The sequence below is a fragment of the Castor canadensis genome, chromosome 19 (genome assembly GCF_047511655.1).
Source record: "Castor canadensis chromosome 19, mCasCan1.hap1v2, whole genome shotgun sequence".
NCBI classification, from domain to species: Eukaryota; Metazoa; Chordata; class Mammalia; order Rodentia; family Castoridae; genus Castor; species Castor canadensis.
The window spans coordinates 4,763,960-4,783,706 of record NC_133404.1 but is presented as its reverse complement, the minus strand read 5'-3'; the positions used below and the strand labels follow the sequence as shown (position 1 = coordinate 4,783,706).

Here is a 19,747-nt window from a genome sequence, read left to right as displayed (position 1 = left end):
AGCCCAGGCAAAAATGTTTGCAAGATTCCATCTCAAGAGAAAAACCCTGGGTGTGGTGGTATGCATCTGTCATCCCAGCAATAGCAGGAAGCTTAAAATAGGAGGATTGAAGTTCAGGCCAGTTGGACAAACAAACAAACCACCAAGACCTTATCTCCAAACAAGAGCAAAAAAGGGCTGGAGGTGTGGTTCAAGCAGAGAGCACTTGCCTAGCAAGTGTGAAGCCCTGAGTTCAAATCTCAGTACCACACAAAAAAATCCTTACTTCTTTCTTCAAAACATCAAAGGAGAAGGGGGTTAGGGCCACATGCTATTCTGCCAAATTGACCTTAGCTGTCCCTCCATGAAAAAAAACTAATTGCTCCTGGCTCTGAAACCAAGTCCTCTGCTTAAATTATCAGAAACAGCCGCAGGCAGCAGTCTCTCTCCTGAAATGTGGTCCTCTTCACAGGCCTTCTCAATAGCATCACTGATCGCTGATAAAATGTGACTGTCAATTGAACAGGGGTAGGGGTAGGGGTAGGGGTGGCAGCAAGATGCCCAACGTGCAGACTTCAGGGTGATACTTTCTGTGGGTTCAGGGCAGCAAGGCAGTGAGGTCCCTCATCAAGTGTGGGCCCTTTGCAGCTGGCTTGCCTTGTCCAGCAGGTCCCTTGGCACCTGTCTTTTTCAGTTCCTCATCAGCCAAGAGCCCAGCTCTTCCCTGCAATGTCACCATGTTGCTACCACATGTCCTTAGCCTCTGCCCCAAATGCTGCCCAGGCTGTCTGCCTGCCTCTCTGCTACCTGTGGCCAATCATTCCAGCTTCTGGCTCTGGGAACGTCTCTCCCAGTTATGACCTCATCATACTTCTTAAACTTTATTAACAGGTCTTTTCTTGTCAACTTTAATCCAAGCTCTTCCTGGTTAGTGGCTTTGATGGCCCTAGTTAAGTGCCTCACCCCAACCAATCAAGCTTTAGGATCTGACATCTAACATCTGACAGCTGAAGAGGGGCCTCAGCTCCATGGAAGTCCTAGGCCCAGATCACTCTTGGGTGAAAGGCTCTCCATCTGTCCCACTGACATGGTACTCTGCACGATGCTCAATGTCCTGTGTATGCATAGAAAAGGAACCATCTGAGCACAATCTGTTCTGGAAATTGCAGGCTAGCATCCTAACTCTTCCCAGGCCCTCCATTTCTGATCCTAGCTCATCTTTCCTGTCCCTGTCCTCACAAAAACCCTGTATCGCAGTTTTAAAAATGCACAGACTCCCCCAGTGCCTCTGCCTTGCACATGAGATCCTACCTCCCTGGGACCTGCCTCTTTGCTTGCACAGTGTGCAAGTTAGTGTGACACTCTTGAAAGCTGCCTTCCCTGTCAATCCAGGCTGGTCACGTGGCTTTTCTGAGATTCCCCAGCCTTTGTGCTTGCCATCCTTTTTCCTTCTGCCCTGCAACAGTGGCTTGAGCGCACACTCTGTGTGAGCCGTGTGTGGGACACAGGATACTGGCCAGGGAACAGAAGACAAGTGTGATCAGAGCCTTTTTTTATTCAGTACTGTAATTTGAACTCAGGGCCACTTGCTGGGCAGGCGCTCTACCACTTGAGCTACACCCCTATCCCTTTTTTGCTTTAGTTATTTTTTTAGGTATAGTCAGGGCTGGCTTCAGACTGCAGTCTTTCTACTTACGGCCTCCTACTATGCTCAGCTTATTGATTGAGACGGGGTTTCACTAACTTTTCTGTCTCACTAACTTTTCTGCTCAGCACCTGGCAATAGGTAGCAAGTGACACAGGCTTCCCTCCTCCTTCACAGAGCTCTGTAGACTTGATTTTTCATTGCTGATCTGGTTCCTTTATCACAGTGTGACCTCGCTGAGTAATCTGAACTCTCCAGCACCTAGTAGAGAACCTGTCACATGGCAGGCAAGATAAGAACATGGGCTCAAAGAATGGACTCCACAGAGATGTCAGTTAGCCATGAGTGATAGGTAAAGCAGGATAAATGAGGGCACAGGGAAATTATGTTATTTTAAATAACTATTAAAAGGGCCAGATTCAGATATTAAAATAAGAAAGTAAAAACTAAAAAGCCAGAGTAGCTAGTCCTCTCCCACCTCCCTTCAGATGCCAAGTTACAGGGACAGGGGGACACAAAGGGGCTGTCTGCATCTGCCTCTGTCTTTATCTTTAAGATGTTAACAATTTGCAAGGTTCCTTGAATGTGCACAGGGAAAGGTTTGTCTGCCAAAGGGAAGTCTTGAAGCACAACTGTTGTCCCTCCGTTTTGGGAAGACCTGGGTGACATCTCCTTGTTTTAGCACTCATCTTAGCCACCCAGATCCATTGTCTTAATGATTACGGGTTGCCAGACATGGCCACTTGTACTCCAACTGGGGAAGTATAAGACTAAGAGGTGATGACCACCATTTTGAGTCTCCCATTTCCTGCATGGGGAGCAGGAAATGTTTCTCCTTTCCCTAAAATTTCTCCCCACTGTTCTCCTGTTATACTAAATTCTTTTCCCTTATAAACTTTACTATCATTTGCACTACTTTTGCGTCTTGCCTGAATTCTTCTCTGGACTCAAGAACTGAGGTATATACCAGTGCTAAACGGCCCCTCCCACCCCTCCTCCCACCCTCACTTAAAGCCACCTCTGCAGTTGCTCCCCAGCATGAGCTCCAAGTCAGCTCAGTGACAAAGGACAGAGTGGTTTACCCCTGACTTGTGACCAGAAGGAAGTTGTGGGTTATTTATGGTACTGAGGTCTTGCAAAGAAATTACGAGTTATAACAGTAACCCCTGGTAAATTGTGTGTTTGTATGACTTTTAAGCAACATGATCAGTTTTCTTTGTTTTTTTTAAAGCCATCCTTCATGCTTGAGGGACAGAATCCTGCTCTTGCTGGGTGGAACAGCCTTGCCACTGTATTTGGTATAGGAAGCCAAAATATGACAATCTAAAAATCTGTCACATTGGCAAATAAATTTTAGCTAGAGGCAAATGAGAGTCAACAGACACAGGGAAAAAACAACAAAAACAAACCTCCCCAGAGCTTCCTTAGCTGACAAAAAACAGAAACTTCTGAGAAATGGTGACCAATGTAAATCTCTTTCAGGGAAGGTTTATGGCCCCAAGATGGGCCTGCATAAGCAACCCTTCCCCTATTAGCCTCCCTACAGATTTCCCTGCCACAGTGTGCTGCTCTTGAAAGCCTAAAAAGCCCTTTTCTTTTATCTTATCACTTCTCTACAAATTATTTTTTCTTTCGTTATATAAAGATCCTTAACAGAAACAGATTTCTCACAGAGGAAAAATAGTTGCAAAAGAGTCAGAACTTCTTATCCAAAACACCAGAGGCTGGAAAGTTATGAAGCAATGCTTACATATACCTAGATAAAAGAACTGCGATGGTGACCCCAGGACTTTATAGCTAGCTAAGTATCCCATTATATGTAACAGAAAAAGATGGAGTGGCTCAAGTGGCAGAGCATCTGCCAAGCAAATGTGAGGCCCTGAGTTCAAACTCCAGTACTGCCAAAAAAAAAAAAAGATGGGCATGCAAATTAAGACACTCAAGTTCCTATAAACAAACCCTGAAAAATGAAATACTTTTTACTGGTAGTCCAGCCAAATGGAAAATGAACCACATTAAATAATTCAAGAAAGATGAAGACAAGTGATAGCAATTTTTTTGTGGGCAATGAAACCTAAAATTTAAGATTCTAGCTAAGTGAGCTTATGAAGTTTAATAATTGTTATGAGAGGAGACTTAAAAGAGAAAAGGCATAAAAATTTGGTAATAACCTGGAACTAAAAGTTCATATTATTTCAACTAAGTATGACTGTGGTAATAGAGAGAACAAGAAAAAGTATGTTATACATTTTATCTGGAAGAAAAGATACTCTACTGTTGATGGTAACAGCTGAAATGTGTTCTAAGATGTCTGTATGCATGTGTGAATATGGGTGTGTGTGCTATATGCTTGTACATATGTATACATACATGATTACTATATGTGTATAGTAATTCTACGTTCTACATCTTTAGATGGAAAGTATTTCTTTTTAAAAAACTGTATCTATACTATATATATACTAGCTTTTCCTTATCATTATTCTCTAAACAATATAGTTGAAATAACAGCATATATGTAAGTTTTGAAACTGCCTAAGAATGGACTCCACAGAGATGTCAGCCATGAGTGATAGGTAAAGCAGCAAAATGAGGGCACAGGGAAATTATGTTATTTTAAATAACTATTAAAAGGGTCAGATTCAGATATTAAAATAAGAAAGTAAAAACTAAAAAGCCAGAGTAGCTAGTCCTCTCCCACCTCCTTTCAGATGCCAAGTTACAGGGACAGGGGGACACAAAGGGGCTGTCTGCATCTGCCTCTGTCTTCATCTTTAAGATGTTTATACACAGTTACATTGTCTTGAGTGCTATTTGTAATCTAGAGCTAATTTAAAGAATTCAGGAGGATGTCTGTTTTTCTGTGGGGTTGGTGGTGGAGTCCTGGAATCAATTCCCCTTTGAATATGGAGGATGACTGTATTACCACACTAGTAAAAATGAAATGAAAGCTTCCAAAATGCATGAAAAGAAGCTAAGAAAAACCTAACAAAGAAATCATATATTTCATACAAAATTGATTACATTTATGAGTATGGGTAATAGTCTAATTAAAATATTACTATAAGTAATTAGGTATGAGTTAAAAAATAATAGCAAAAAATAATAGTAAAAACAATGATCAAGTAGGGTTTTTCCTGCCAGGAATGAAAAATGGTTCAATATAAAGAAACACATAGACTTTAATTTGTCATACTAAAGGTAAAAGGATTTCTATATTCCCAAGTTAAAAATAAAATAACAGTAACAACAAAACCCAAATGAAAAACAACTTTCTTAATGTGATTTTTAAGAATCAATAAGAAAATCATACTTAACAGAAAATATAAGAAACTTTCTCATTAAAGACAGGAACAAGGTGAAGTGCTTTTTTTTTTTTTTTTGTACTGGGGTTTGAACTCAGAGCCTCCAGCCTGTTAGACAGGCGCTTTACCACTTGAGCCACACTTCCAGACCTCATGTTGCCTTTTCTAACCATTACTACGCAATATTTTCTGGCAGTGCTAGACAACAAAACAAAGCTAGCAAAGTGGTATTTTGTGGGAGTGGCAAGAAAAAAAATCCCACAATTTTCAAATGTTCTGCTTGTTTACCTAGAAAATTCAAACAAATCAATTGAAAAACTTACTGATTAAGACCTAATTAAGAAAGTTCAGTAAGATGGCTATCACATTAATATGCATAAGAATTAGGAGCACTCGTGAAAGTTCATGATACCAACCAAAGATTATAACGTATATTTAATATATAATATGTTATAAATATTATACAAAGATCTCATTCACAATATTATTATTATAAATTTATAAGTTCAAAACCCATGCGAATGAAGCTATAAAATCCAAACAAAATAACCAAAGATGAGGCCAATTTGATTCAATTTCAATTGAAATAACAGCATATATGTAAGTTTTGAAACTGCCTAAGAATGGAAGTCAAAATTATTTTTGAAGAAGAATGGAAAAAAACTAAAGAAATTCTTAGAGCAGTAAGGATTAGAGCAGGAAGAGTCAGTTCTTTTGCCACAGAATAGACTTACAAACACTCTTGTGACTGTATGGGTATTTGGTATATGATAAAGAAGGTGTTTCGGATCAATGCACACTGCTTAAGACTATCCAATAAATGTGGCTGAGAGAAACTGACTTTCCATTGAAAGAAAAACTAAACAAAGATGCCCACCTAACACGCACACAAACATAAATTCCATTGGAATTAAGGACTGAATTATGAAAACAATAAAGTTGTTTTCGCTTTTATTATTATTATTATTATTATTTGCTGTTTTGGGGATTGAATCCAGGACTTCACTCATGCTAAGCAAGCAAACTACCACTGAGCTATACCCCCAGCTCCTAAACCATGAAATTACTGAACTAGAATATAAGAGATTATTTTTAACATGGGTTGTGAGAATATCCCTTCCTGGGACACATCAAAGTCAGATGCCGTAAAGAAAGAGATTGACAATTTGACTGCATAAAACTAAAGACTTACTTCAAACATTATACCACTTATGAAGTGGAATGGCAAAGGTCAACACTGAGAAAGACATCTGCATTCTAACATGCTCTTACAAACAAAGGGACTAATTCCTGAGGGGCTCTAAATAGGCAGTTCACAAAGGAAGAAACACTAGGGACAATAAACAGATGGAAAAGCCACTCAACTTAGCAATAAGCAAAGAAATGCAAATTAAACAGGACAACATAGCTGTTGAAGAATCTGGGGGAGGGAGGACTCTGAGCATTTCTGAAGGAAACCAGCCACAATGAGCCCAAAAGGTACAAAGTTCAGCAGGTGAGTAGTTTTCAGTGCCCCAGGAATGAGCAGAGAACACCTAGCTTCTCATAGCAGGCAGATCCCCAAAACTACTGCTGCTGTATGGAAGCAGTGTCCAAAGTTTACCTACATATACTACCTTAATGGCTAAAAGGCCACCGTTTAAGGCTGTTCCACCTGGGCATATATTCACAAAGAAACCCTGCTAAGAAACATTCAAAACTAGGAGGTGGAAATTAGGCAGGTGGGAATGGAATGGAGACGCTGTTTCTTTCACTTGGTTTTCTTTGTGAATGGTATAAATCTATTACCTATTTCCAAATAGAATTAAAATCTGCCGTTTAATAAAAATAATTGTAAGTGGATTTGATTTTGTTTTCTTTTTCATGTGGGTATTCCCAGTTAGCACTAAGGGTGTTATGAAATTTTTTTCTCATGACAAAATCTTCGTTCCCAGATCTGACCCTAGAACCAACCTTCCTGAGATTCCCTGTCGACAGTTTATGGAAAATTCCACTGGCAGACTTTTCTAACAGGCAATTTGTACCAAAATGTAACAATTTTCAAAGACCCTTCACTCAGCACTGACACTTCTAAAAATTTTATGGTAAAGAAATCGATAGATAAAAGTGCAAGGGTCAGTGGCTCTGTCGCATTACTTATTTCAAAGGGAAAGCTGACAACTGTCCACCCTCCTGGAGGCTGGGGTCATTGTAAGTCTGTGAACCACCTTGTGAGATGCCAAGCCCCAGAAGCTCCAGGTCCCCGCTGTGTCCCTGCCTCCCTGCTCTCCCGCCTCCTACCTGGCTCAGGGATGCTCACTCACCTGGTCAGCTCGGGCGTGCGGTGGCCGGGGTTGGAGCAGAAGATGTTGTTGGACTTGCGCGTGCCGTCCAGGAACTCGCGTGCAGACAGGCTGCGGAGCTCGGCCAGCGGCCGCGCCTCGTGCTTCAGGAACCACTGGTGCGCCTCGAAGCACTTGGCGCACAGGAGCTGCTCGCACTCGAAGCACCAGAAGTCGGCCTGCTCTTTGCAGCGGGTGCAAATCGCCTGCGTGCCCACGATCTGCCGGTACATGGACAGGCGCCGCTGCAGGCTCTCGAAGAATACATTATCCAGGGCCCCGACTTCAGCGCCCGGGGGCTGGGGCACCTGGCAGATGGGGCATTGCATGCCCTTCGCCTCCAGGCATCCTGAGCACAGCGAGTGCAAACAAGGCAGCAGCTTGGGGCACTTGGCTTGGGCCTGGCAGCCCTGGCAGCGCAGGAACTGGAACTCCTCCTCGGCTTGCTGGGGGAACCAAAGGACAGAGGTGAGGCTTTGAAGAAGGCCCAGAAGTCCTCACCCACTGGCTGCCGGCCCCTTCAGCTGGAGGGAGACTGGGGTAGAATCTCACATTCCATTCTAGCCAGTCATTGGTTGATGTGGAATGCTGGCTTGACTTAGCAGCACCCCAGTTCCCCCATTTACCCAGGCCTTCAGGATACATCCCACCAGACATAGTGCTTGCTTTGAGATGCAGGGATGTTTAAGTTACATCCCTGTCTTCAAGGAACTCAGTTTGACCAGCACCGATGGCTCACGCCTGTAATCCTAGCTACTTAGAAGACAGAGATCAGGAGGATGGCGGTTTGAAGCCAGCTCAGGCAAATAGTTTCCAAGACTCTATCTCGAAAAAAACCTAACAGAAAACAGGGTTGGTGGAGTAGTTCAAGTGGTAGAGTGTCTGCCTAGCAAGCCTGAGACCCAGAGTTGAAAAAAAAAAAACAAAACACCTCAGTTTGGAAGGTAGGTATACTAAATACCAACCTTATATAAAGTGCTTAATGCAGTTTTTTGGGGGAGATCCTTAAGAAGTTAAACATAGAACTACTATGACTCAGAAATTCCATCCCTTAATATATATCCCAAAGAACCGAAAACAAAGATCCAAACATACACTTGTGCACTAAAGTACATTAACCCAGGTTCCCATCAACAGATGAATGGGCAAACACAACAGAGCCTACACATATGATGGAATATTATTTACCCTTAAAAAGGAATGAAATTCTGATACATGCAACATAGATGAACTTTAGCACATATTATGCTAAGTGAAATAAAAGAGACACAAAAGGAGAAATAGTGTATCTGAAATACTCAGTACAGTCAAGTTCATAGTGACAGGAAGTTCATAGAAACGGAAAAAGGAGCTATTTCTTAAAGGGTACAGAGTTTCTGAGAGTGATAAGAAAGTTCTGGAAATAGATGGTGGTGATGGTTACACAACAATGTACTTAATGTCACTGCCTTGTGCACTTAGAAAAGTTAACATGGTAACGTTTATGGTATGTGCATTTCACCACAATCAACCCCCAAGTGCTCAATACAGTACTGGGCACATCAGAAGTGCTTATTCTCAGTAACAAAATACCAATAATGAAAGTTACAGGGATATGGTGTTATCTGTGTTTTTAAGAAGCAGAACAAAAGGGCCTGGCAGAACACAAAGTAGTTGTTGGTGTGTGTAGGGATCCTGGTTAAAGCAAAAATTCCAGGAGGAGGACTCAGCATAGCCCCCTTAGAGTGAGGGGTGGCCAGGAAGGGTGTTCCAAACGAAGGACCCGACTTCCTCAAGGAGAAACCACAGGAGCTGCAGCAAGGCTTTGGCCAAGGTATCTCTGCCTTCTGGGCCATAATTCTCCACTTCCCATCTGGGAACTTAGGTTTTGTGGTTTTGCCAGGCCTAGGTCATGACCCTCCCGCCAGCCCCAGTGCAACAGGGCGACTCCCTTCTCCCTAACCTGTGATCCTTGGTCTGGGGCAGGAGCTAAAAGGCAAGGCTCCAAGGTGGGTGGGAGGGGCTGCCCCATCGCAACCGACCTTCCTCATGTTGTCCAACTGTTCAGTGGAGAACCGTAGCCCAAACAGGGTCTCCCTAGTTCATCCTGGTCCCCCTTTCTACCCTATCCTACCGTCCCTACTGTGCCCCAGCAAAGAGGATCAGAACCCTGGGGTCTGGCTTTGGCTCTGGGTCGCTACTTTTTTTTCCCGGTACTGGGGATCGAACCCGGGGCCTCGTGCATGCTAGGCAAACACTCAACCTCTGAGCTTCATCCCCAACCCCAGTATCACTTTTTAAGGCCCTTGGCCACGTTCTCCATGAAGATCCTCTCTCTTCCCAACTCTCCCACCTCAGCACAAAATTAAGCCTAAGCCCCTTCATCCCAAACCCATTAGTACCTCTGCGGGGCTCTGGCTGTGGCTGGGCTGGTGGCCTTCGGAGGGGGACTCCGGGGGAGACATGGTGGGCAGGACAGGGTCCTGGTGGAGGCCCGGAGATCGGGCGGGTGCAGGCTGCTGCTGCATGGAGCCCAGCTCAGTTTCGATTCTCGGTTTGGTCTTTGAAGGTGGGAGGAGAATCCCAGCCCGCCGCGCGAGTCAGCAGGCTGTCTCCCCAACTGTCTAAAGGGGCGGTGCTGGCTGAGGACCCGCCTCCCGAGAGGAAGTGAGACAGGGCGGGGGCGGGGCGGGGGGCGGGTCCAGGGGTGGACAGGAGCCTTCTGTAGACACGCCCCGAGCGGGGAGGGAGGGAGAGGCCGGAGAGCAGTGGAGGCCCGCAGACTCGGAATAGAGAGAGAGGTTAAACAAAGCAAAAAAAAAAAAAAAAAAGCAAAAAGCTAGGCATGATGGTGCATGCCTGTAATCCCAGCATTCAGGAAGCAGAGGGCAGGTGGATCGTGAGTTTAAGGCCAGCCTGGGCTACGTAGTGAGACCCTGTCTCAAAAAGAAAAGGCGGGAGGGGGGAGAGGCTGATCTGACAGAGAGGCAGCCCCCAGTTCTGGCTGTGAGCCACTCACACTGACAGCTTTGTGCCCACCCCAGCTGGGACCCGGGGCACCTAGAAGGACCACACGTGGCTCCTGCTTTCAAAGAACCCCAAGATCTAGTGAAAGAGCCAGTCCCAAATCAGAGACTTTCACACAGTATTGGGATTGACTGCAAAAGAGATCTCTCAGCTGAGAACAGAGGAGGGGATGGAGGAACATTTTGAGAGAACAGCACTTGTAAAAGGCATGAAGGTTTGAAACAAGAAAGCCTGTTTAGAAAGTAGTTTGGGCCATTTTCGGATAGAAGAGGGGACAAATGATGACTGAGAAATGTACTGGTGTGAGATTACTCATAACTAAGGAGATTGGATCAGCTCAGCAGGTGACCGAGAGTTGGGTACACGATCAACTGTGCATGTTAGAACAGTCACTCTGATGACTTAGGGGCAGGTGGTCCAGAAAGGCTGTAGGCTGGTGGATCTGAAGGGGGCTGGGGGAGAAAGGAGGGAGGTGGCCAGCAGGTAAACAAGATGAGAGACAGCAAGTTAGGTCTTGACCAATGAAAAGCAGGCCAGACACCAGCAGGTGAGAGGTAAAGGGCACAGTTCCAAGCAGCCTAACTGGCCTCAAATTTCAAACCATCCTAACCAGTGCTAGGGCCCCTACGTACCCATTCTGAGCTTTGTTCCAGCATGGAACAGACTAGAAGGGATGATGACAGGGACTTATTCTTGTAAAGCTTAGTGTCTGAGTTTGTGTGGCAGGGGAGGGAGTGGGGACTGAAGGGAGAGCCAACATCTCAGACACTGTGCTAGACCTTGGGAGTGCACTATACCCTCCAGTGCAGTACCCCCAGGACTTTAGAATCAGGCCACCAAACAAGGAAAAGCCAAATGTGGTAGGCAGTCATCTGCAGAAAGGACGTGGAGGTGGACAGTGGGGACCCTAGGAGGCAGGACTGGGAAAGCTCTATTTTCTTTACTTGCTTTGGAAGTTAACACTTCTCAAATTAAATTTATTATCTGCGTTTCGGTTTTCTAAAGCCATGGAAAAGCAAGTTACCTCAGGTACCCGGATCAAGGTGTCTGCTGTGACGCTCTGGTGACCCTGCCATCGTACAGCTCTGTGCTATCACCCTTTCCTTACTCTGCTATGCTCCCTCAAGTCTGCACCTGCAATTTCTCTTATTTTGTACCAAAGTTCAGCCCTTCCCAGCCCACCTTGTCCACAGTGACTTGGCTACCCCATCATTCAAGTAAGTACTGAGATCTGCTCTGTGAGAGGCCCCGGTGCTGGGCGATGCGACACAAAGCAAAATCAATTGCTGACCTTGCCCTGGAGAAACCCTAATTCTAGATAAGGCATGTCCTTCTCAGAGCATGAGTTTGAGAGGGAGTGCTGAGAAGGCTGACAACAGCATTCCCTTGATTCTGGAGAACATTCGCCTCCTGCGCGTCTCTTGCACCTTTTCTAAGTGCAGGAAAGGGCAGGGAGAACGTGGAGCTGATCTCTGTGGATTCCTAAAAGCGCAGGCCCAGCTCCGGTCCTGCAACCGCAGTTCAGTCCTCCCACCGCAGGGGGCGCTGTGGCACGGCGGGCACCGCCCCCGGCCCTCACGCTCCAGCTCTCCGCGGCTGCGCGGGTGAAGCCGGAAGCGGCGGCCAGCAGGGGCGGGGCCAGGCTGCTCCGGGCTGGTCTGGGTGGGCGCCGGGCGGAGGCGCGGGGCGTGTCCCCATCAGAAGTCATGCTCGGCAGGTCCGGGTACCGGGCGCTGCCTTTGGGGGATTTTGATCGCTTCCAGCAGTCGAGCTTTGGCTTTCTGGGCTCGCAGAAGGGCTGCTTGTCCCTAGAGCAGGGCGGCGTGGGGCCGGGGGCCGGTGAGTGGTCTCCCAGCACGGCGGACCCGGGGGGCACTGGCAGGTACCCTAGGTTCTAACTCTGCTTGTAAGGAATCGGCCGGTCCCGCTCCCTAAGAGGGGAGACCGAGAAGGGGACACGATGTGCGACGTGGAGACGGGGCTACACCCGACCCTGGGATTCTTCTGCTGATCTGCCCTCCCCAGGGGCGCTTGCTGCAGCCCCAGAGCCAGAGCAGCTCCCGTGTTCCAGAACCTCGCCCCGCTACGTTCTCGGCTTTTGTCAGGGCCAAGGTTCCAAGTTCCCGATATGCATGGCATGAAACCGAGTTTTTGGCAGAGGAGGTTCCCAGCTCCCTAAGGGCACCTGCAGGGAAATAAAGAGTATTCACCCTGGAGTAGAAGCCTAGGAACCAGGCATCTGTCTCCCTGTTTGTTGGTGAAGATGCGCAGAACAAAAAGGCAGGCCTTAGGTGCAACTTGTGTCTGTCCTGGCTGTCTTGCTCCAAAGCTTTCTGTGGCTCCTTTGGCCCACAGGCTGACCTTGGAGGATTTGGACCTTCCCTGGTCTTTCTATAGTGACAGCTGCCCCTGTCCAAAGATTCCATTCCTGCAGAGGCCACAGTGGATCAGAACCAGGCAGGAAGTGAACCTTGGAGCCCTGAAGTGTAGAAGGCTGAGCAGGCATGGGCTTTGGGAAGGATGGAACTGAGGCTCCTGTCTGCTTCTTGTCCAGAGTTGAGAGAAGGAGAACAGAGAACAAGCTTACCCCAGGTTCTGGGGCTGTCTGCTCCTTTTGCATCCAGAGCTCCTGGTTTTTCAGGAGTCAGGACCTTCAGCACAGATGAGCCTCATCTTCCTAACCAACTACCCCATTTTTGTTTTTTGTATGTAGTTCAGGCTGGCCTCAAACTCAGTCCTCCTGCTTTAGCCTCCTGGGTGCTGGGATTACAGGTGTGTGCTACCACACCTGGCTTAGAATATGCATTTTTTATGGTTCTTAGGGCATTAAGGTAGAAGTGAAGACCAGAAAATGATGTTTTAGCCCCATATTCTTGAGCAGTTAATGTCTTATCCCCATAGGTTAAGATATGTCCATGAGGACCTCTTGAAAGCACACTCTGGGGCTGTTGGTACAGGTAGCTGCATTTAGTTCAACCCAGCACTCATGCTCTGTGCCAGGCCTGGGTAGGGAGATTCACTGGACTTACTCCTGCTGAGCCCAGTGAGGACAGCCTCACATGAACTGGATTCTCTGATGCAGTGTCTGTTGCCTAGCAGAGAGTAAGACCTTGTGAGGGGTGTGTACTTGTAACAGATTAGAATTTGATATATGGGAGGAGGGGACAGTCCCTAACTAGCACCTGTCCAAAGATACAGTGAGAGTAGACAAGGAGCCAAATTGAAAGCCATGAGATGGAAGGAGCATCTGAAGGGAAGGGGGGGTGAAAGGTACACTTGTCCAAGGTCACTGTACTTGCAGCTGTGTAGCCAGGTCCAGCTGGCATTTTGTGATTGCCTCTGCTCTCTTGCCCACAGATGCACCCCAAAGCTGGCCCTCCTGCCTCTGCCATGGCCTCATCAGTTTTCTGGGCTTCTTGCTGCTGCTGCTCACTTTCCCTGTTTCCGGCTGGTTTGCCGTGAAGGTAAGAATGGCTGGATCAGCCCCAGGTGGTTGGACAACATTGAAAGATTTGGCATCAATGAATGTATTCCCCATGTTCTACCCCCTGCCTCTAAGAATGATCACATCCCTGTGAAATGAGCAACACAAGGATTGTTCATTCCCATCTTTCAGGTGAGCAAACCAAAGCCCAGACATGTCCAAAGTTGTCCTGGGGCCAGGAAGAGTAGAAACAAGTCTTCCCAAACTCCTAAGTCCTAGGGTCTGGACACAGATATCACAGGCAAATCACCCTCCTTTTGGACTGTGCCAACTAGACATAAGAGCACCAAGCTTAACCTACTAGGGAATGTGTACTAGGAATCCCCTTGTTTTCAACAGGGGGTGGTACAGAGGGGAAAAGGATGAGTCATAAAGCTAGAGTTGAGCATCACACCTGAAAACTTCAGTGAAGGTGAAAGCCTAGGAATGCCTCCCTCCGTGTGTGCCCAAGGCATCTCTAGAAAGCCTCTGGGTTTGTGTGGTCTGGAAGGGAGTCCTTAGGTGATCCTAGATCCTCTTTCTGAAATGCCACTGAAACAAACACCACGTGACCTCAGGCAAGTCACTTTACCTCTCTGGGCTTTTATTTCTCCATTTGGACGTAACTGCTTCTTGAAAGGCTCCAGGGATCTGAAGTTGGCAAAGCCAACTGTTAAAGCAGCCTAGCCTTTCTCCCAACTAATCCAAGGGCAGACAGTATCCTTGTATGAGTCATGTCCAGCTTCAGGCCCCAGAGATGAACTATCTCCAGGTATCACCGAGACCCATGGCCTTCGAGTCATTCGGAACTGCGTTCAAATTATGCCCACTTTACTTAGGGGCTGTGTGATTTCTGAGCCTTGGTTTTCTTATCTAAAAACAGCTGATTGCAACCAAGGTGAAGGGGAGAGAGGGAGGGACCTGGCGAGGGGCCATCCCCGGCAGACCACTTCCTACCCTGCCTTTGCTGCTGTGGACAGATTGTGCCCACCTATGAGCGGATGGTCGTGTTCCGTCTGGGCCGGATACGCACCCCTCAGGGGCCTGGCATGGTTGTGCTTCTTCCCTTCATCGACTCCTTTCAGAGGGTGGATCTGAGGACCCGAGCCTTCAACGTCCCTCCCTGCAAGGTGAGGGAGTGTCATCTGCCCCACACAGAGGGAGTGGGGTTTACACAGAGTTATGTAGGTTCTAGGACCTTGGCCTATGAGCAGCCATCTTGGTGGGTGGGGAATAAAAACCAGAAAGTTGAGGATGGAAGCTAGGAGAACATCCTTGCTCCACACACTTGACCCCACATACTTGGAGTCACCATTTTGCCTTTGAGGAGCCAGCTGCCAGGTGGGTGGGTCAAGCTGGGTGTTCTCAGTGGGCCTGACCTCCATGCAACCCTGGCCTCTCTCTCACCACCTCCCCCAACAGTTGGCCTCTAAGGATGGGGCTGTGCTATCTGTGGGGGCTGATGTCCAGTTCCGCATCTGGGACCCAGTGCTGTCAGTGATGGCTGTGAAGGATCTGAACATGGCCACACGCATGACAGCTCAGCACGCCATGACCAAGGCCCTGCTCAGGAGGCCACTGCGGGAGATTCAGATGGAGAAGCTCAAGATCAGCGGCCAGCTCCTGGTAGGCAGCATCTTGTACGGTGGACCCAGTGTCTGGCACCTGGGCCTTGCCTTCCCTGCCAGCTCACTTTGAGCAAGCACCAGATGTCTCTGGGCCCCAGCTTACCATATGTCCTGAGAGTATAAACACCTTTGACAAGCCAGAGGTCTGGGTGGGGCTACAAGTTGAGGAACAGAGCCCAGACATAGCCACTTTGGGCACATGTATCTGTGAGAAAAGAAAGCGCCCTGGTAGGAATACTGGGGGCCTTGCTTCAGACTGCTGAGGCTGCTAGCATGGTGACTTGTGGGTCTTGGACCTCTGCAGTCCCTGTTCCAGATGGCTAAAAGAAGCAGGGGCCTCCTGCCGAGCCACCTGCTGGGGAATTCCATGAGTGCACTTTTGTGGAATTTTTGTCCTTGTTTGGAACAGAACAAAGCAACCTGGGACATTTGGATCTTTCTCCTGACCGTCCTCCATGTGTATGAAAAATAACCCACACTGGCATTTGCCTCACTTCTCTTTTGCTACCTGATGGGGTAGAAATAAACACGTTCACGTGCAGTGGCATGTCCTCACAGCCACACTCCACTGCATTTCTTCCCTTGAGCTTGTCTCAGGAGACAAGTATGGGTGAAGTTTTCCCTCATCCCCCCAACTGTGTCAGAGGACAGAGAGGGAGTGGGACAAATGCCAGATGGAGGACCCCAATCCCTTCAGCAAGGGCATTGCCAAGCAACCAGCTGGATACAATCCCTAAGAATATATTGTTTGTGCTCATAGCAGTAGTCCTCACAGGGATAGCATTTTATGGCTTACAGAGTCCTTGTGCCTGCCTCAGAGGGACTCAACTTCACATTTTTGCTGTAAGAAGTCCAGTATTACTATTTTATTTTGGAGGGAGGAAACCAAGGCTCAGCAGGGCGGAGCTGGACCAGAGCCACACCATCTGCCCTCCTACTCATAATCCTGTGCTCAGTCTAACACAAGTCAGATAATAAGTTAACAGTTTTTATTCATAAAACTACATTGCATTGTAATTCACCTTTAGGAGAGAATTTTTTTATTTTTTTGGTGGTTCTGGGGTTTGAACTCAGGGCCTCTTGCTTGCTAGGCAGGTGCTCTGCCATTTGAGCCATATCCCAGCCCTTTTGCTTCCTGTACCTGCCGTAGCTTGGCAGAGTTTTCAGGGCCTACCTGTCACAGTGTGTCTCAGCTTCATTGCACCCCCTACCCTCCATCCAATCTGCCTCATTTCTCATCTGCAATTAGAAGCTATCTTACTCAGCCCCTTCAGTCTGACACAGCAGCCAGGAAGACCATTTTCCAAAAACCAAGTCTGCTCCATCACCTCCCCATGTAAACTCCTGCCTGGGGCTCTTGTTGTCTCAGAATAAATCCAAATGAGTGGAATAGGCTGCTTCTGGCCCCTTAGCCCACACTTGGGAGAACAACTGAATGGACCCATGGTTCCTCACAGTTCCTCAGGTTTTCCAGGTTCTTCTGTTTGAGTTTTGGCATGTGCTGTTCCCATTGCCTGATGGCCTCCTGCACCTGAAGTCCCCTGCCAGTGGCACAGCCCTTCTGCTGGGTATCCCACCCCCTCCTGTTTCAGTGCTTACCCAGCTGAGCGGTAAATCCCTCTTCCTGTCTTCCTGGCTGGGAGCTGCTCAAGGGTGGATGTGACACCTCCAGGTGCATGGTCAGAGAAGCCTGCCAGGAAAGGTGTACTGACTAAATCCAGTTCTTTCTATGCTGTTCTCCAGCTGGAGATCAATGACGTGACCAGGGCCTGGGGGCTGGAGGTGGACCGTGTGGAGCTGGCAGTAGAGGCTGTACTGCAGCCGCCCCAGGACAGCTGTGCTGGGCCCAGCCTGGACAGCACCCTCCAACAGCTGGCCCTCCACTTGCTGGGAGGAGGTGTGAGCTCTGTGGCAGGAGGTGCCCTGCCCCCAGGGCCAGGTGAGTAACCTGAGGAGGAGGGTGGAGTTACTCGACACTGTGGTGTCTGGCTGACTTTGCTGCTTGCTGCCTTAATCAAGTGACTCTGTGCAGGGCACACCCTGCCCAGCTGTCCAGCCCACCCTGATTGGAGAGCAGTCAGAGCTAGGCAAGGGGAGGGTCTGGGTGTTGGGAGTGTGTAGAGGCCCTTGGTAGCCTCTGTGGGAGGAGACAGCAGTTCCAGAAGGGCAGCTGGAAAGAGGGTTTTACATCCCAGGCTGGAGTAGCTTAGACACAGGGCTTGGGGTCATAAGCTGGAAACTGGGGGCAGCTTCCAAGCACAGGAGGAAGCTGAACAGAGGCCTAAAGGGGACGGATGTAAGAGGAAACTGCTACAAAAGGGGCAGAGGCCACCGTGATCCTGACCTCCTCTCTGCCTCCATCCCCTCCCTGTTGGCCACCTGCAGACACCCTGGAGATGGTGAGTGAAGTGGAGCTGCCTGACCCTCACATTGGGGTTGTGCCCAACCTGAAGCAGCCCATGGCCGAGGGGCTGCTGACCGCCCTGCAGCCCTTCCTGTCTGAGGCCCTGGTCAGCCAAGTTGGGGCCTGCTACCAGTTCAACGTCATCCTGCCCAGTGGCACCCAAAGCATCTACTTCCTGGACCTCACCACAGGTGCGGCTGCCCGTCCCTCCCCACCTAGCATGCTCGTGACCTCCACAGCTCATCATGCTGCTGCTGGCGGTTTGGGGTGGACCATGGCAGTGGGGTCAGATGTCATCTCAACAGTAGCTGACGGTCTGAGCCTCGGTTGCCCTGCCATGAGCAGAACCACTTAGATAGCCAGGCTCCCGGTACCAAGAGCCCTCACGTGCCGTGCTCGGGACTGCACTCTGTTTGTGCCTGTTCTCATCAGAAGCTTGTGATTTAAGGATATTATCTTCCCCATTCCCAGATTTGCAAACCAGGGCACCAAATAGTCCCAGACTCTGTAAGTCTTGAACCCAGAGAATTATAACCTGAACTCTTTGTTTCTGTTTTGTTTTGTTTTTTTCTTTTCGGTACTGGGGATTGAACCACATCCCCAGCTCTAGAGTCTGAACTCCTAACCCCTACTCTACTCCTGATGCACACGCTGACCTCTCCCTCCTCATGGCTGTCTCCCTATAATGCTGTTTTCTTTCCCTCCACAGGACGAGGCAGAGTGGGACATGGGGCACCCAATGTCGTCCCTGACGTGGTGGTGGAGATTGGTGAGGCAGACCTGCAGGCCCTGTTGTGCAGGGAGCTTCGGCCCTTGGGGGCCTATATGAGTGGGCGGCTGAAGGTGAAGGGTGACCTGGCTGTAGCCATGAAGCTGGAGGCTGTCCTCAGGGCCCTGAAGTAGCTGTCTTGGTTGATCATCCATCACCCGGCCCTGGTCCTGGTGCCGAGCCAGCAGGGCTTCTTGGAGTAGGAGGCGTTGGCCTGTACCATGGAAAGTGGAGGCCCTAAGAAGTTTCAGGCCCAGCCAGGAGCTCCTGGGTGGAGGCTGGGAGAAAACGGAGGCTGATCAGGCTGCTCTTCATTTCTCATCTATAGTGGTTCTCCAGACAGGTCTTTGCTTGTCTCTGACCTCAGCCAAGTGCCCAGCCTTGAGCTGGCTACGAAGAGTGAAGACAGGACGAGAGCCAGGCCTGCCCTTCCCAGCTAACTACCTGACTGGAGAGATAGGATGCACAGAAAGAGCCTGTGCGGTGCCTGTGAGAAGGAACAAAGCTCAGAGCTCGGGCTCTAAGCTCCAGGGAGGATCAGAGAAGGTGGGAGGGGGAGGGAGGAAAGGCCTCCTATAGTAGGGTCAGGCTGGGCTAGTGGGGGAGGCCATGGGACAGCAGGCCTACTGCTGTCCTGCTGCTCCCAAAGACACCTTGCCTGGTCCCCCAGCTTGTCCTGCATGCCTGACAAGTTGGGCCCAGGCTGCATGCTGGAGAGCCCGCTGTTCTGCTTCTTACCAGAGGCTTGAGAGCCTCTGCAAATAAATGTCGTGTTTACAACGTGGAGAAGAGAAGTAAAGTGGGCTGGGGACATGGGTGGGCTGGGAGCATCCACAGGTGATGCCCCCCACTGCCAGTCAAGGCCAGGACCAATGCCTGCCCTAGAGGCTGACACAGGCCCTTGGGATATTTGAAGTTCTGAGTTTTTCAGTTCCTTCACAGCCCCAGAAAGAGGGGGAGGATGCTCTCTGTTCCTCTTTACAGCTGGGGCACAGATTTGCTGGGAAAGAAGGCGTGTGTATGCCAGAGCTGGTCATGCAAACATCATCTTAGTGAAGGACATGTTCTCTCACACATGCCACCACAGAGGCTGGTGCTGCCCCTGGTGTGAAGGGCCAGTGACAAGGAAGATACATCACAACTTGGGGGAAAATGAAACTTGTCAGATTGTCTTTTCGGGTTCAGGATGATTGACTCACTTGTAGGGGAAACAAACTGATGTGGTGT

At 48.6% G+C, this 19,747-nt stretch overlaps 2 protein-coding genes across 10 annotated transcripts in view; one reads left to right on the top strand and one right to left on the bottom strand.

Annotated features, from left to right (window-relative positions):
* The window catches only part of Pml (PML nuclear body scaffold), a 43,729-nt gene extending 33,870 nt beyond the window's left edge, over positions 1 to 9,859 (bottom strand). For all 5 annotated transcript variants that reach the window (XM_020165635.2, XM_074061848.1, XM_074061849.1 and 2 more), the window contains exons 1-2: positions 9,632 to 9,859; positions 7,233 to 7,696 (exon numbers count right to left, since the gene is read on the bottom strand). In XM_020165635.2, the coding sequence (XP_020021224.2) occupies positions 7,233 to 7,696; positions 9,632 to 9,757 (590 nt within the window). In that variant the 5' untranslated portion in view covers positions 9,758 to 9,859. The remainder of the gene's footprint in view (positions 1 to 7,232; positions 7,697 to 9,631) is intronic.
* A 1,593-nt stretch (positions 9,860 to 11,452) lies between these two features.
* Positions 11,453 to 19,300, top strand: Stoml1 (stomatin like 1). 5 transcript variants are annotated; one of them, XM_074061533.1, is made up of 7 exons: positions 11,453 to 11,473; positions 13,614 to 13,720; positions 14,700 to 14,849; positions 15,142 to 15,345; positions 17,091 to 17,286; positions 17,733 to 17,942; positions 18,461 to 19,300. In XM_074061533.1, exons 3-7 carry the CDS (start codon positions 14,721 to 14,723, stop codon positions 18,652 to 18,654), a joined length of 933 nt encoding a protein of 310 aa, XP_073917634.1. In that variant the 5' UTR covers positions 11,453 to 11,473; positions 13,614 to 13,720; positions 14,700 to 14,720; the 3' UTR covers positions 18,655 to 19,300. The 5 variants fall into 5 exon arrangements, with proteins under 5 accessions (XP_073917634.1, XP_020021209.2, XP_073917636.1 ...); XM_020165620.2 differs by lacking the exon at positions 11,453 to 11,473 and adding an exon at positions 11,857 to 11,973; XM_074061535.1 differs by lacking the exon at positions 11,453 to 11,473 and adding an exon at positions 11,857 to 11,973 and having other exon boundaries at positions 14,603 to 14,849.
* Positions 19,301 to 19,747: the final 447 nt, after the last annotated feature.